Genomic DNA, 18,348 nt, shown 5'->3' with positions numbered 1-18,348 from the left:
GCTCGCAATTGTATTGCCTGCTGCTAAACGTTTTTGCCAGTCCCAGAGTAAGAACATGGGAAATTTTTCATACTACTTCGAGGAGACTTTTCACCATCCGTATCTATCCGTTCTTTTCGGGAAATGCACATATACGCACACCGACGCACCCGACCAACCTTACCCACACGACCGCCGTGCGATGATTGAGCAATGGGATGAAATTTGCACTCTCATCATATTCCCGCTGAGTGAAGATTTTCTTGACTTGCTGTATTTTCTTCCTTCCTCCATTGCTTTCCCTAACTGGAAAATGACTGCAAAATCTTCCAAACCCCTGTTCAACGAACCTTGGCATGCACTGACGGATGCTAGCGGTGTGACGGCGTAGAAAGCATGAAAATATGAACTAGTTCTTCATCAAATCGCATCTTTAATGTTTTTTATCAGTCAGTGCTGGGACGGAAACGAAACTTCTTGTTTTTTTCGTTTCTCCTGTATCGCGTGTGTGTGTGATGAATGATGTGTCCCTTGGTGGGGAACTACCAAGAAGAAATGTGCTAAAATTGACTAAGAAATGGCCTGAACAATGGTGCAATAGTTTGATTTAGCGTACATTAAACAAATGGCTGACATTTATGAGCAAATCAGTGATGTTGGTATGCTCTGGGCATAGAGAAAGTGGGTTCATAGTTTGTCAACTGAATCAAATGCATTTATATCTTCTACTTACATTAATGGCTAGCAAAACCATGATACTAATTTTCATATTATTTTAAAGCGACATTTACATGAAAACATACACTTTTTGTTATATTTTACCCCTAAAAATGTAAGAATTAAGTTTTGCATGCAGTAAATTACACCCATCCCTGCACTGTTGCACAATAAGAAAGATCGTTTTGCGCTTTGCATCACATCGAGCCGTGAAATGAATCTTGCGCGAACACATTACAATGAATGTGCGCTGTTTGCGATGGAAATCATTCTCAAGGAGCTCGATCATAATGCGCTCCAAAACGACTGTGAGCAGCACATTTAAATTTTATTGCATAAATTATTCAACCCACCAGTCTGTGAACTACCTTCTAGTGACTAGCGGGAAGAGAGAGAGGTTCAGTACACTTTCCCACCAATACCGCGGCGGTCGTAGGAGTTTCCAGTTCCGGCTTATGACGAAAGGTGAGATTTGGTATTGATCGTGGAGTGAAAGTTTACAATATTCATGGTGCAAAAAGTCTGGATGGTTTCAGTCGGGTGGAAGTAAAGCGGAAAAATTCAATCGTCTTAACGGAAATAGAAGAAACAGACGAACTGTCTGATGCAATTGTTTTTTTTGTGTTTTTGTTATGCAAACGATAAATCAGAAACAATGCATTTCAAATGTATTCATAAGCCGTTTCGGGGCATAACAAACTTTAATGACAGGAGTTGGGAAACTGGTTTAAAATTACAACATATAACAAGTAGATCTTTCTTCATTCATGTTTATTATCATTTTTCATTAATGAAGCATGGCTTGACGGTATCAAAAACAATTAATTTAGCAAATAACTAAATTCACTGGGCAAATAACTTTTAGCTATTAACTAAATTCACTTTCACTGTTATCAGAAAGAAACAGACATAATTTGTTTAACAAATTTGTTTAACAAAATTATTATTAGTAATTTAAATTAACAATTGGCTTCATACTGCTTCCGAACATTAACAATGCGTATAGAAAGCGTTGCCATAAGCGGTAAACAAAATGTTTGTATTTGAATAGGGAATGGGAAATCAACACTTTTGAAGCAAGTATAACACCAACATTAAAATAAAACAAAAAACAAACAAAAGAACATGATAAAGTTTTCGAAAAGCTACAACAATGTAGTATCTTCGTGTATAAACTCATTTTTAAACAAACAAAACCCTAACGAAATGAATAAAATTAATAAATTTTAAAAAAATGCAATAGATTCATAGAAAATAATTATTGAAATTATTGATTTGAGACTCATTTCTTGAATTGCTTTCAATAAAGTAAAAACCAAGATTTTTTTCTTCTGCACAATTTTCAAATTCTTAACCGTTTCATCCATTGTAAACATTGGTGATTTTTTTTAAATACTAAAGAAACATTTTCATCCAAAACAAAATCCTCCTTCATGTCCACAAAAAAAATGCCATTAAATCATGCTAGTAGCACAATTTCACGCGTACACATTTCTCAACATCTTACACAAGGCAATTATGTAAGCGGATTACTGATATGGGCCTGATGATGTCGTCTGTGCAATTGTTCCCTTTTCTTTGGAGGTGAAGAAAAAATGTTCAATCCGAAGCATTAAAATACGGCGTGGAAAACCTTCCCTTACGATTCTTTTGGCTTAATGCGCATAGAATTATTGCGTGCTGGAGGATTGCTGCTAAAGGAGGCTTGAGAATTTTTGGGAAAAGGTGTGACTTTTAAAGGAAAATTGTTTCCTTCTAAAATATGACGGAACACTAAGTTAACCGATGATGGATAGGATTTGTTGTTTTAACCATTAGAAACGGAAATACCATCAAAGCAGAAGGAAAGTAAACGGAAGCGTAACATTTCTGCAATAAATTTCTTTTGACTTAAATGGCAATTGTTTTCTTCCTGGCAGGTAATGGTTGAAATGTTGATACAAGAAGCACGGACATCCAATATGCGTAACGTGGGTTGCAAATGGTTTCCCTAGGAAATTACATTATGTTTAGAAGGTTGATGAATTTACGACATTGGTTGTAATGAGTCCAAGGATGACGCAAACATCAGTTTTCTATTTTTGAATGGAACAGGTACCATACCTAATATATTAGTCATTTATACATTGGAACATGCAGAACTACTTAAAACACAATATTGCATTATGAATTCTGCAGTTCAAGCACTTGTTCTGTCCAAACGAAAGGTTATCTATTAAATTGAAGTAATTCCTTGGAAATGCTTATCAATCATAATGACAACTTGAACATCTGTCACAGTACAGTTTACAGTGTTCGTCATCCACTCAAATCCTTCTCCTCCACAGCAGCTGAATGCCACGGGGCTGTTTCCGTTTTACCCCCATTTTGCCAATAATCCGGCACAACCGGATAAATAGAAATAAATCGTTTCCTTACGCTGGGAACATCAACGCATTGCAATCGGTTGAAATTCGTTTTGTCGCCAAAGCAGAGTTCTCTTGTCAATGTTTCCTTTTTTGTGTGGCTATTTTGTTTTGTTCTTTTAATCGAATGCTTCGTCCATTTGCGATGGACAGTGCGACTAAGAACAGTGAAACAAAGAAACATACCAGCCGCACTGTCCAACACTCGTAAGCCTCAAAAGTATGCAGGGGAGGCCTCTGCCAAACATCTTTTTTTTCTTTCAGTGTGCACACCATTCCAATGTCCACACGCTCATGCCCACACTGGGACGGGAAAGTGTCGTTTCAGGACGAATAAAATATTTCCACACTTTATTAAAATGTCATCGGGAGAGATTATCTCCTCAATTTCCATCTTGGTTTTATCGTTTTGATGATTTGCTTCGACCCTCTTTAAATCCCTGCCTATTCCGGTGCCAGGCCACTTGCGCTTTCTTTCATTCGTTCGCTGCCCGCATTTCTGGAGCCCGTCATTCGGTCGGTTTCGCATCGTTTGCTACTGTCGCCTGATCTTACCACCCATTCCAGGGCTGTGCGCCGCCGTTATCTTCGTCCCGGAAGCACCGAAAGTCCACAAGAAAGGACATCTTTCATCACCGAGGCTCGAGTATTAAATGTCGCACACTGGTCGGATGATGGTGGTTTGGACCGTAGAACAGCGCGAGGTGAGTGGAGCGAGTGCGGGAAGCGTGTAGGAGAAACCGTTCAGATCTTGGCACGAGGTACGAGGTCGGCAAATGTTTCTGGGACAGTTTTTCCGTTAATGGGGTTTTGGAAAAAGTTCCCCGTTTTGTGGCACCGTGTGACGAATCCATAGCACCAGAAGCTGGATGGATGATGATTTTTTAAATACTCCTGGGAGAAATTTGACACGTGTCCGGAATCGAGTGCGGTCGATTTTTGCTTTTTTTCTTCCACCCGTTTCTTTTTTGCGTTCTGGAACAGAACAAGCCAAGCTGCCTTCTTCTGGTAACAGTTTCCTGCCTGCCCTTTGCTTTCCAGCGCTCTTTCACTTCACTGCTGTCCTTCCGAGCAAAACTTTCAGCACGAACAAAACCCCTTTTGTTCCGGGGGAGGTGTGTAACTGATCGTCGGACCGGGTGGATTGCATAATGAGGTTAACACAGTGGCGGAGACAAGATCAGGATCGGGGATAAATGGCTGTTGACATTTTGCTCTGACGCTCATTAGTAGCTGATTTGACGGGAGGAACCGATCCCTGGGAAACACCTTAATGATGGCCAGTGTTCCCTACTGAAGGATATCATTTCAAACAATTCATTAAGTATGGAAAAAGTTAGCCAATTTGTTTGCGTTTATAGCTTGGCAATAAATTTAGTTTAAAAATAGCCTACCGGCCCAGTTGGAAAAGCTTGTTTTATCCTTGACTTTCCAATAGGTCATTATGACAAAAATGAAACTTTCAAACGATTTGATTTGCTATTGCTTAATAACATTATCATTTCTTCAAGAACGTTTTTCAAAAGCTAAATAGGCTATATTCAAATGGCTGAGCCTCGAAAAAAACTCGTTTAACAATTAATCATAAACAAAAATTATCACGCAACGTATTCTGACGCATATCAATTTTTAAAACCGTTCATAACTATGGTTAAACAGATAAAAGCGATACAGATGGGAAGAAACAAGTCAAAATCAACGCCACACACACAATCATAAAAATAACTCCACCGAGTCGAACCTCATTGCCGGTGATCACTGGAAAAGAAGTGTACTCCACTTTTTGCACATCCAAAAACGACACTTGTTCTTGACGTGCAGTGTGCAAAAAAAATGGACAGCTTTGCTACCCGTTTCATTCATTCTCTTAATGGGCTTTGTCCCCGAAAATGTGATACCCCACCGCTCTAACCATGCCACGTGTTTGTTATCCTTCTTCCCTTTGGGTCGATGGTGGTGTGGTGGTGCTAACGTGTTGAGGTAACGTGTACGTGTCGCATCCCCAAAAGCATTTCCGGGGTCCTACCATCACCCAATCGCCGTGTCTACTGGGGGTTCCTTCCCATCCCCAAGCCTGAAAACCGATGCTGCTGGAATATTTTAAACCGTGTTTGTCGGAAAACAAAGACGGAAAAGAGAAGCGAACCCAAAAGCGAAAGTAAAACAAAACAACGAACGAGTAAGAATAAATGTTTTTGCTTCCTTCAGGGTGCGGCAAAGCGCCACACGGATACGGAGGTTCCCCGTGCATTTTTGTGGAACACAGGGCCCGATCATCATCATGGTCACAAGTTGAACATTTATTCGTATGTGTCACAGTCACAGATTGTGTTTATGGCATTTAAAAATTCCGTTATTACCCTTTTTTATAAACATTTGCCCATCGTTGCCGTTGCTTCCTTTATTTCCTATGTACATGTGCGTTTTTTTGTTCGTGGTTTCAACCTATCTGCTGTTTATGTTCTGTGGTCTTACTGCACGAAACTCCCACCACGACCCATATTGACACATCCCGGAGTGATATGGGTTTGTCCCGCCTTTGGAAAAAAACTCCATTTCCGTCCATAACTAGCAGGAAACTAGTCTATTAATGGCATCGGATGCACTATCGTGGTGATAACATAAACTGACCCCAGCATTACTACTATTAATAGAACGAAACATATCTACAGATTCCCCTGCCAGTTCGATATTTCTTCCAGTGTGCAAGAAAACAATTGAATATCCATTACAAAATGCTTATTAACATTCATACAACACCTTCTCGTTGCATAAACGGTCCTGGATTTGTTTATTGTTATCTGTGCTATCATCACGGATTTCCCACACGCCAGCGCACGGTACAAGCCATACCTTTGCATCATCCTTTCACACTTGAGGCACGTGATGAAAAGTGCTGCCTTCGGTTTCACTTTTTGTTACATGGATAAATAAAAACACCAGCCCGTTTCGTGAAGCTCGTTAAAAGCAGTGCTTTGAAAACATTTATCCGCCGTTGTCCCCACCGATTCCACCACACCACAATCCGTTGCCAACAAACGAATGCATGAAACAAGGACGCAGAAAAGCAACATACAGAAGGAAGAAAAAAAAAGGAAAAGACAGAAAAGTGAATCCAGGCTTCGAAAAATAGCAAATGCGTGGCGTTGGTAGGAAACGAAAAAACACCCGGCACAGACACACGGACGCAGCTCAGAAATAATAAATTTAAATAATTTTATCATTATCATGCGGGAGCTGTTATTGCTTTTTTATTAATCGTTAATTTATGGCAGCTTTCGCTCATGTAAAATGGATCCAAAGGCTTGTGCTGCCGGTGGCACAGTCGGTGAACCAACGAAGGAAAAAAAAACAGAAACACCCAAGCGCAGGCAAATGAAGCACAGCGATCTGGACCGGGAGAGTTTCTTCGGAGGAGCGTTTGTTTATGTTGCGCTTGAACGCCACCAGCGTCAGTTCGTGGACCCGGATCGAACGGTAACGCAACGGCCCGCCCCCAAAGAGCAGCAGCGAGTACTCAGGGCCAACGAGCTTGGCAATAATACGCACCCATAAAATGCACGGCCGCGGTCCTCTGGCAATAAGCGCACGCACTCTACGCGGGCGGAGAAGCGCTCTAAAACAAACCTCCCGGCAAATGTTCGCTTCTTCTCACTAGGAAAAACGATTCGTATGCTGAAATGAATGATGATGTCCTGCTCGCTGCGTGAAGGCAAAGTAAGAATAGAACGAACCAAAAAATCCGAAATTGTAATTTCCCTAAAAAGTCGAACGAGAGTAGAGCGAAAAAATACAAAACAATACGCACGGGTGCAAATGATGGGTTTTTGCGTTACAGCTCTTTTACATGGGTATGCATATGCGATTTTGTGTGGTGCTGGGCGCTGTTGAAAGGTTTTGTGTCGATGGTAATTTTATTGTCACAAGATTCATGATTAAATATTGGTTGTAAATGGTTCCATGGCTAATATTGCTTATGTTACATTCGGTTTGGGCAAAATAATTGAGATCTCTACTCAGAGCTATAAATTGAGCTTATTTATAAAAGAGTGATTGTTTATAACAACGTTCAATTGCACTTCTCTCTTCAATAAGAAAAGCTGTAAAGGCAGAGTTAAACTGTGTGGGGCAATGAGTACTTTTGGAATCCCAGTCAATTTTACCAGGCTAGTACGACTGACAATGACCAACGTCACATGACAATTAACGATGGTTGGAATACTCTCAAGGCCCTTCGCTACCACAAAGGTTCTGCTCCAAAGCAATGGGTTAGCTTGTCTACTCTTCAACCTAGCGCTAGAGAGGGCCATCCGCGACATCGAGATGGAAATCTCAGAGACTATCTTTTAAAAGCCAGTCAAGATCTTAGCATCCGCTTATCACATATACAGCAAAGGTTTAAGGTTCTCTTACCAATGCTTACTCTTACTCCTACCAGGATGCTTACCAATCGAGTAGGTGGCGGAAAACCACGTGTTGAAAACCAAACCATCCAAAATCGAGGCAAACACCAAGTTTACAATGGCATCATCTGCAAACAAATCCCACAGGTGTACGTACGTACCAAACGTACAAATAAATGAGCGCATCTTCGAAGTCGTATTAAATTTTGCCTTTCTTCAGTCAAAAGGTCATCACCGACAACATCATTGATGTTGAGATAAGCGCTAGGGTGCTGGCTGCCAGCGGATCTTTCCACAGTCATGATGTCATACCACCATGAGCGACATACGAAGTTGTAGCGAATGGTAAGTATATTTTCTATGTTTTGTTATTCAACTGTTAATTCATGAAAATGATTTTTTTCATCCTGTATTTTTAAAGCAGTTGATTGGAAAGTTTTAAAACTTACAAAAAATGGTCATGGCATTTAAACAAATTATAAACAATTTTCAGCTAAAAATATATATCTATCTCCTAGTCCATTTCGTTACTTTGCGGTAATCAATCCTTTTTCGCATTCGTTTATTTTGTCGGCTCAGAATTTTTGCACAATGATATCCACGCAGTGAAAAACTCACTGCATTATGGTTTACTTTTGCTACCTTGGATAATTTCATTACATAAATGCTATAATTTTTACCTTCTCATTAAATTTTGCTGTGTTGCTATGTCCCTGTCAGATTTTTTTATTTTTTTTTTAATTCATAAATAAAAGGTGTGTAAACTACAAAAAAGTAGTGCGGGAGTATGCTTGTGCTTTCTTTGGGTGTTACTTATCGACTACTTTAATATCTCTATCTTAAGCCTACTACACTATGTAATTTAAGAAAGTCAAGCTGTAAAATGTGTTATAAAACAATAATAAATACTTGCTTTTCTGTTACAATAAAACCAAGAAAGATTCATAAAGTGAAAATGTAATAAGTATTGCATATAATTTACTAACTGCAAAAAAACAGTTAAAGAAAACGTTTGTATTTTACAAATTTTCTTTGTTTATCTTTTTTTGTATTTAAATAAATTAATTAGCGCACAAATTGTATGTGTACTCAGAACACGAAAATAATCAAATTAAAAAAAACTGAAAATTTAAAATAATTAAAAATAGTTTCAGGACGTTGTGTTAATTGTTTACGAAAATTGTCCATGTTCAAAAAGTTAACTATTAAATTAAATTTACATTGAAATTAATAATTCTTACTATCAGTAACTTACAAAACAATGAAACCTTTCAACGTCAAAAGTTTCAATCAAAAGCAAAATGTTAAAACCCTTGCTCCGAAGGATTGAAATTATTTCGCAACAACGAAAAAACTATTCCCACCAGTTTTGTTAGGCTGATGAAAAACTAACACTGCAACGAGCAACGATCCGATCAAACACCGTTAGCGCACAGTCCATCCCCGGAACCAGAGCGTCAGCCCCGCGTGTCCCCACACTTCAATATATTTTAGCCTTGCTATAAACTCGTTAAATTTTATCGCATTACCAACACTCAATTAATTCTGCTCAATTGGCTTACTAACTTCCTCCATCTCGCTTGCTTCTTACGCGCTGCACCGGCAGCGTTGAGCTTTTTGGTGCTCGGCATCCAGCGTGTCACATCTTTGCCGTCGTCAGCATCCTGCAACTTTCGACCGTCCACTGTGGGCGATACATTTTGATTGTGTTTCGATGTCCACTGCCTGTCGGGCAGACGACAGTGGACGGGTTCTGGTACCCGTGTCCGGCGCACCCGGGCCGAGGTGGTTTTATTCGCGTTCACTTTTGACTTCCGTTCGGGAATTTCTTCAACGTAGCTTGCATGGACTATTCAGCTTGTTTTTTTGCTTCTTCTGCTACAACTTAGATGAATCGTTTCTGGTTGGTCAAATCGCGCATTCTTGCGGTGATTTCTTTGCCTTCTCTTATCGAACGGACACCGCCAGAAAGTATGTAATGGTGAGGCAGGGGTGCTTGCTTTTCAATTTCCTGTCTCGCAACTTTTTTGTGTCCTGTTCATTGCTACGAAGCGATAAAGCTTTCAACTCACTCACCTTAACCACGTTCTGGTTTTGTCAATCGAAGCGGTCAGGAAAAGCCACCACAGCGACATTTTCCAGATAACGTTATTGTTCATGTACGATGCGTTAAAATGTTGACCGATGGTTTGACGAGAGGAAATAAACGAATAGTTATCTGAGAGAAATTATCTTAAATGAAACATCGCATTGCTTATTTATACAGCTTGCATTCTGTGCACACAATAACAAAACCGAAACATTCTTATCAATAATAAATTTATAATCCGCTGTATTTAACATAGAAAAAATACTGAAAATCAATAAGTTTCAACAAAACACTACCGAGGATCTAACAAACTCTTAAACATATAAAAGTCTCAAACTTTTTCTCCTACTACTATAGCCAATTCCTGAGTTGACTATGCTTCACGTAAAACAAAGCAAGTTTTTTCCTTCTAGATCAGCTTAAACTCATTGCCTAACTTCTGATTAAAGGCCGATCATCGATAAATTGTTGGGAATTAAGTTCCCAACTGCTCCGCTGCATATATCTCTCAGCACCAAAGTTCCTCTTCCTGTGCTAACCATCCGCACCAACTGCATCATATTGACCATCATGGGTACTTTCCCACTTCCATTGTCTAACTATTGGAATGAACCTACCGATAAGTAATGAACCAATTGAGCTTACCGTCCAATTTTTCTTTCTTCTTTTTGCAATCGAAACCCCCGCAATGAGTCCGCCGCCTGCCCAGCGTTAGCTGCAATTCCTTATTACTCTCTCTTGGGATCGTAGCCGGAAATCATGATGGCCACCGGGGATATCGAAGTTGAGTGCATTCCGCGTGGTACCCATCGTGGTACAGATTAACCCCTTTCGGGCGCTAAAGTTCAATTCCCATTTCCGTTTTGTAGCCGCTACGTGACAGGGTGGACGTTAGCAGGAAGTCGTCTTGGCCGCGGATCGCCTTCAAGCGATCGGGAGACGTTTTAACTTACCGAGTGACATAAAAAATGAACCGAAAGATCGCTAAGTAGGAAATTGAACCGGCTGCAGGGTGACTCAATGAAAGGGTAGCTACCGATGGCATGAAAGAGTTCGTTTTGGCCTTGCGGTCAAACTGATAAGAAAAATGTACCGGGACAGAGAAAATTAAGAGTGATAAATTCTAAACTTCTCGTCGCATGCTAGTGGTTGGGGCAAAAGGTTTATTTTTTTGGTAGTAGTTTGCTTTTCACAAAGTGCATCAGTTAGCTTGCCCCATCATTAATGGCTCTCTTGAAGTTGTGCTAAAGCACCAACCGGAAGATCATGTTTATGACAAAAGAGTTTCGAACGATTGGTGTAGCCTGCTTGCAACTCAGTAAAGCAAACGCAAAGAATATCTTGCTTCCCACGAAGCACAAAGCCTCCAGCCCCATTTCTCCATTTTCAAGTCGATAAATTAACTGCCTGCGAAGCACAACTCTTCCTGCACGGTATAATCAAATTGGGTCTGGTGAGAAAATCCTTCAAAAAGCGAACCCATTTACAATAGATCATCATTATCGAAAGACAAATTGTTATTGTTTTTCGAAGCAGTTGCAACGTACGGCAGCTCCGTATTTGGACGTGAGCAGCATGACTACTCCATTACAGGTTCGGTAATGTTTTCTTTCCGTATTTGTTTGCCGTTTTTTTAAAGCTTACATCGAAAAAGATTTGTTTCGTAGTGTGGATTTTCTTTGTTTATTTTTGTTCTGCAGCAGAACGCTTCATTTTAATAAGGTACGGCATAAAGTGTAGGCTTGTTTTGTAGCTGTATTGGGAATAGAAAACAAAAAGAACTTGTATACCGACACGCAAGAGCACAAACAAATGAGAAAATATGTGCTTGGTGTAGATGGCGTACAGGTGTAATAGCCCTCATACAATAGGTTCCCCTTTTAACAGACTCACTTTAACAACTTCAAATGACTTTTAGACAAACTGTACTCAACGTCGCCGGAAATGTTTCCTTGGAGTCGCATAAACCTCCCTTTCACACATGTCATAAAATATGAGCCCGCTGATAGCGAACGGGTGCTAAGCCGGATGAAAGCATCCGGCCATTTGTGCATGCGCTTGACCACAACTCGTCCATGCCTGGTATGGGCATGCAACGGAATGTGTGCGAGCACCTTCCGTTCCAATTTTTACACACGACACATAATTCACGCTCACCACCCGGTGCTAACCCATTAGCGGGCTAAGGTATCGAGAACCAGTTAATTACTAGCAGAGATTTTCCCAACGCGCACACGTTGCAGTGCCAGACCATATCACACGGAAGTTTCTCATTTCGGCACGAGTGCGAGCACCAAAAGGATGGACAGCATGCGAACCGAACCCCATTAGCACAGAAAACTTATAAGCGGAAAAGGTAAACCCCAGAGAAAAAGGGATAATGAAAGAAATTTTGCAAATCTACTCTCTCACGGACGCTGCCGAACCAGGCAAGTATTGGAGGGATAGTGTGATTAGTGAGCGGAAATTTATGACCATGGTGAAAGTTCTTTATTTTCTAATTATTTCACCTGCGGTATCGTCGGAGGTGGTGCATCTTAAGCTGTGGATGGAACTATTCTTTGCCGATTCGTAAGAATAGTGTACCACAAAACGGGAAGACATTCAAATTTCCAGCGTTGAAACAAAAGCATTATCAATTCCTTTACGCAACAAGCAACACTGCTGATTATAAAAGAATCAATAAATCCTTTCCAGGTATAAAATCTTACACGAAAACTTGGCTCAAATCTTAAATTAAGAACGAAAAAACTAAAACTGACAAGCGTTTTTTTTACACACAAAAAATATTAAACAATCCAGTTTTAATTACGCTTACGCTTGGAACTTACCTCGATCGTCTCGTGGTGGGATCTTTCATAACCATAACTTCTGTGATTTCTCCAAATTTGCTAAAGTAGTCTCTCAAACTTTCTGTAATTGTAAAGAAGGAGAAAGGAAAAGTGTTAATAGGATGCGACCAGTAACGTTAATAAAACAAAAACTTGCATAAAAAGCATTATGTTTCACACAATGAAACGACATTTATCCTTGTACGGGTCCCCCGTTCTCCATTTAATACCCTAATAAACCACTTATTCCATCCGTTTTTTTATCTGTTAACATACTGTCCGGACGGTGAGGGTGAGTGCCACGTGTGACACTGCCGTTTCGCATTTCCAAACGAAGGTATGCGTGAATGGATTGAAATGTTCTCGTTAGCATAAATATTTTCCAACCCCATTTGTCGCCTTCTTTCTCACCCTTCTGTTGCTCAATTAAGGTGAAGGAGTGACAGACAAAGCGAAACCAAATAACAACACAAAAAACACCTCACGAAACATAACGTCGTCACGAAAAGGCACCACTCCAGTTGCATGGTGAAATCGCAGAAAAAGGTTAGAAAAAACGACGTAACATCACCCTCACTCAAAACAGGGGTGGGCTCAAGGTGGACGAGTGGTAGAGGCGCGTGAAAAGATAAAACTTTTTTAATGGCCTGACATTTATGAATTCTAACACCTTTCCCATAGGCAGTCGAAAATATGCGGCGGCCATAATCCACTTTTTTCCATTTCCATCCCCGGCCCATGTCGGTGACAATGGTAATCTGCTCCAGTCGGGTTCGGCATTTTGTACTCTTATTTATTTCCTTCACGAAGGGCCAACCATCGAGTCCGGGCGTCGTGAAAAACGTGACAATGTAAGCCAATGTAACTAGCGAATGCAACCGGAAATGGGCAAATCGTGCGAAATTTCCCAAAACTTTCCCAACCAAGGGAACCAGTTCTTGGAGGGATATCAAACATAAAACACAAAAAGAAAGCCATTTTAACTACCTTTTTGTGGACAATCGAGTCGAGGTACGGATACGGAGGAGGTTTGTTTTTGTTTCACGATTGGCCTTTATTTCATCTGCATGTCTCGGAGCGGGAACGGTCACACGCCCGGAGAAGCGGTTGACTTATTGAGAGATATTAAGAAACCGTGATCCCGAACGATGATCCCCCGATCCCCAGGCATCTGGATAGACGCCGGGAAAGTCCCATTCAAAAGGGCTCGTGATTCAAATTAGAAATAAATTTACTTAATTCATTTAAACTTTCCTAGATTAATCTTTTCGAAACATTTAACACTTACTTTTATAGGAATTAAATTACCACCTTCACCTCCTCAGCACTCCAGCAGGCAAACGTTGGCAAAGCCAGTGAGTTCCGCTGTCTTAACACGCCTTAAGCTTGTGTGAGGTTGTGGTGTGTAGGCAGCCAGCGGTAGGTATGCGTAAGCGGCCAAAAGGAGGTAATTGCGGTAAAGTTTGTGCTCAGTACCAGTGGGGTACCTTCCTTTCGTTCGAAAGCTCGATGAACACTGGTTGGGTAAATGAAATTATTCTCCACTTTCACATGCATACTGTGTGCGGGTTGTAAGATACATAGCCGAACTTGTACCATCCCGCTCTTCAGCCTTCACTCCGACAAACTCGCCATGCCTTCCCGCCCTGTAATATGTGTGTATATTTCCGAAACGCAACGTACTCGGAAGTGGCAACACTACGTCGAGCTACGGGGCAACGGTTATGGTAAAGATATTAATTTGAATATTTTCCCAACTTCAAACGGAACGAAAGGCCCACCGAGACCGATATGCCCCTTGTGTGCCGTGCGGAGGGTTTGCGTGCACTTAAGACGCAAAAAGGGGTAAAACTTTACTACCTCTAGCCGGGGGTTCGTTTGCGGTGTTGCTAACACCATGCCGGTAAAGGCACGGGTCATCCGAAACCCGCATCTACCGTAGCACTTGCTACTACTGCCAACCGGAAAAACCCACCCCACACCTTCCAGAGGAAGGTTCTTGCACATGGAGAGCAGATTTATTAAAATTAGAATACTTTGCAAAAGTGCGTTTATTATGGGTGAAGAAAATTGCAACACATTCGTGTGATGGGGCGGATGGTGGCCACGGTAACGAGGGAACCACCAGAAGCTGGTGGTGTTAAATTTAGCAATGAAGATTAGAACAACACAAAGCTTTCACAAGTGACCACAGCATTTACGCAAGTGAGGTTTCTCGGTCGCAGGAAACGGGAATGTGCCGGAAAGGAAGACAAGGACTGGCGACAATTAAAAAGCAGACTTGCTCTCTTCCCAAATGGGAGGGATTGATCCGATTCCTAGAACGGATGTACGGGTATGTTGTTTGAACAAGGATTGCATTTTCTTCGTACGAAGGTTTTGTTGCAAGCACATGCTTCTAGTACTACGCAGATGCTATGTTCTTTTTTAACCGAATGAATGGTAATCTCTTTCGAAATAGTTTAGAAAGTTTCATGCCTTTCCTGAAGAATGTCATATCGAACGACATTGAGCCAATCGGGTATCAGGGTTTGGTTTTTTTATATAATTATTTTTATTCTTGTGTAGTTAGTAACGAAGATTTGGTGTTTTTATTAATTACTCATTTATATTTTACTGCTAACACAAATTAAATATCAAATACATATTCTGCTATGTTGTATCCTACATAGCAACCTACGTAACAACCAAATGCTCAAAACATTTGTTTTAATAAATATTAGTTATTATTGAAGCATATAAATTATTCGGGTATCGTTCGTAAAAGCTAATAGTTTTACTAATTTTGCTTTATTTTCTTAGTTATCAAATTACTCATGAAATCTTTTGTTTATGTTTTAATTACTATTCACTATTAAGTTATTATTATTATTTACCATTTGCCATTTTTTATCGACGATCTTATATTTTTGAGTTATTTTTTATTTGTTTTATTCATTCATTTTTTACTAATAACTTCCTAAACTTTTTAACACCGCTAACTAAAACAATATCTTTCTTATCAAGTTCTTCAATTCTTTTTTATACAGCGTAGGCTTTCCTTAAAGTATGTTTATATTATGCACTGCAACATGTACAGAATAACCATATTAAGCTTATAAATTTGTAAAGAAAAATAATAAAACTACAATTGTAAAATATGAAAATAACAGAATTCCAAATTTGACTTCATCAACGATCTACATTTAAAAAAAATTTAACTAATCAAACACCATTAGAACATCACTAAACTTTGATAGAACAATATGTTAAAATTAAATCAATAATACATTAACAGTAAATTCCTTGCACCATCGTTAACCTACGCATACACAGCTTGAGTCATTAAAAAATAATCTCCAAAATTTCATCAATTTGAATGGCCTTCAACGTTTGCTTTATCTCTTTTCCACTTTTTTTATTTTCCATTTCTTTTATCTTTGATCAACACAATGACACGCTGCCTTAAAATGCATGCTGTTCTATAGATTGTCACTTACAACCAGATTTGCTAATGTCGATTAAAACTGGACAGCAAAGTTTCCGAAGTGTTGGAAGCATTTAAATAAAAACACTATCAACAACGCACAATCTCTGGTAGAAAAGTATTTAATCTGCACACACACTCCTTAACTAGAACTACTCTCTCGGTATGTAAAATATTCTACCCTTACACTCCCATTCCCATCTCCACCAACCAATTACCTTACATACGTTGCTTGCAGTCAGGTTCTGTAGGCAGAAAATCTGCGGCTCGTATGTGTGTGCGTTGTCTGCGGTTTAACCATTAGCTCGTTGTGGCCAATGGAAATCCCTTTGTAGCGTTGAAACTAGAAAAAGGCTCCCCTAAAAGGTCTCATCATCACTAGCCCAAGAGCTGGCCCAAGATGACCCGAAACCCGAAAAATCCCATCCGAGAGGATAAGGGGATATGATGTTCTACTAAACTTACACTCACGGGCCACACACAGGCACTCCCGTGGTGGACCTCGTATCCAAAAGGGTGGCAAAAGTGGTGGTGCTAGTAGCTTTTTTTAAGGGTAGAATGGTTTTTATCAAATTCTTCTACTGGGGATCGGTAGAACATAGAAATTGTTTTAAAACCAAAAATAGGTACTTTCAGTGTGTTTCATTAAAGTTTTCCTATCTCAGGTTAGTAAGCATGATCATCGACCCCATCATCATCACACCATCGGACAACAGGCCGAATTGCTAATCCCAGAATTCTTTAGCGATGCCTTAGGGTGGCAATGAAGGAGTGCCGGCCAATTACCGAGGCGAGGCGAGTCTGAGAGCTCAATTCTCTATCTCGCACTGTATGGCACCGAAACGGTATCATAAAACGGGCGTAAAGCGGCAAGCATGTGTGTACCCCAACACATGAGAACAAACTATAGAGAGCACACACATAGAAAAAAGAAACAAAACTATCAACGGAAAGCACCGATGTAAAAGGCCGAATAACAATAGGCCATTGTGTTGGGAAATGGCAATGAGTATACTTTCAGGCGCTGATATGATGGGTTTTTGTTTGTGCGGTAATACTTTGTAACGGGGTATTAATCCTTTTTGGCGTTTCGGCAGGAGGTTAGAGATTTTTTTTTGTCTCTGCTCATTTTGCACTCGTAAACGAGAAAACCCATGCATGTTTTCTGTTGTGTGTACCACATTACAGATTTAGCACAAAAGAACTCATTTTCTATTAGTGAAAACTCGCACACTCGTGTCATGATTAGACTCATCCGGACAGAGGATAAGGTCACAGTGATGTTCCTTGAATGCAGCGAAGAAAAGAGGTTTTAATTAAGTTAGCACCGTTCCGCAACAATTTTAAACTTATTCAGGTGTAATCGATTGGAGCAATATGTGATGTTTTGGGCCAGATTTCCCTTAACCAAACGGAGCACAAATCGTTTGGGTGTAATTAGTCTATAGCCTTTCCCATTTTGCTAATAGCATGCATCATCGGTGGTACGCTGAGGAGCATTATGCTCCACTATACCACTATATCAACGGACAATGAGTGTGTCCGGCGCTCGGTTAAACACAAAGCTGATCGAGCTCATATTTCATACACCCCATTTTCATACGGGAGTACACTTGGCTCGGACAGGAAGTTAAACATTGCTTTAACGACAATACGGCAACCCAGAGCTGGAGCTGCCTGTAACAGCTGGTGTCCACTAGCAGCTTCGAAGAGGCAAACGTACCGTATGTAAGCGTGTTTGGTTGTGTGCCGCACGTCACTGGATGCTCTTTGACACGCATAAATGTGTAGCGTTCGGCCATCCTACCCTTAAAGTTGGACTGTCGTCCAACTGAAGTACCAAGCGAATGGTACCACATATTTAAGTGACAGATATGAAATAATATACTTGAGAAGTTTAGCATCATAATTGGACGTTATGAGATCCAAAAGGGAAGCTAGTTTACTTTACACCCCTCACTAGCTTGGTGTGGTGGCAACGATAGAGAAACAAGCACTCCAAAGCTTTAGTCTACCGATACATATGAGCTAACGTTCCTTTTGCACCGCTTGGAAAAAGTCACACAGAGTGATAAAAAAAATCAGAGCTGTCCTTCAGGGTCCTTCCTACCGCTTGATGCGACTAGAAGTTTTAATAAGAGTAACCTCCTACCGCCTATACATTGCTTTATTGTTGAACCAGTTGCAGTAAAGATACACACGGTACATGTGTGTTTGTGTGGCGGAATCGGGGAGATTGGGTGATGAAGTCCCCCATACCGTCCAGTGACTAGCATCCAGTGACCAAAAAGGAACCAGTTTGTCTCCCATTGTCTTCGGAGATAAATCACTCTCGGATTCTTATCGAGATGGGCCTCGTTAGGAATCGTTTCCATCTGTCCGTCTGTGCAGCATCTGTGCGTCGGTTGGAATTCTAACCACAGCTTCAGCACGGAGAGGCAATACCGAGATGTAGGAA

At 40.5% G+C, this 18,348-nt stretch overlaps 1 protein-coding gene across 1 annotated transcript in view; it reads right to left on the bottom strand.

The window, feature by feature from the left end:
- The window catches only part of LOC128712766 (RNA-binding protein Musashi homolog Rbp6-like), a 246,009-nt gene that overhangs the window by 7,921 nt on the left and 219,740 nt on the right, over positions 1–18,348 (bottom strand). The window contains exon 3 of the mRNA XM_053807639.1: positions 12,425–12,506. Within this exon, the coding sequence (XP_053663614.1) occupies positions 12,425–12,506 (82 nt within the window). The remainder of the gene's footprint in view (positions 1–12,424; positions 12,507–18,348) is intronic.

This window comes from Anopheles marshallii, chromosome 3, assembly GCF_943734725.1.
Source record: "Anopheles marshallii chromosome 3, idAnoMarsDA_429_01, whole genome shotgun sequence".
NCBI lineage: Eukaryota > Metazoa > Arthropoda > Insecta > Diptera > Culicidae > Anopheles > Anopheles marshallii.
This window is presented reverse-complemented; position numbering and strand designations above follow the sequence as displayed.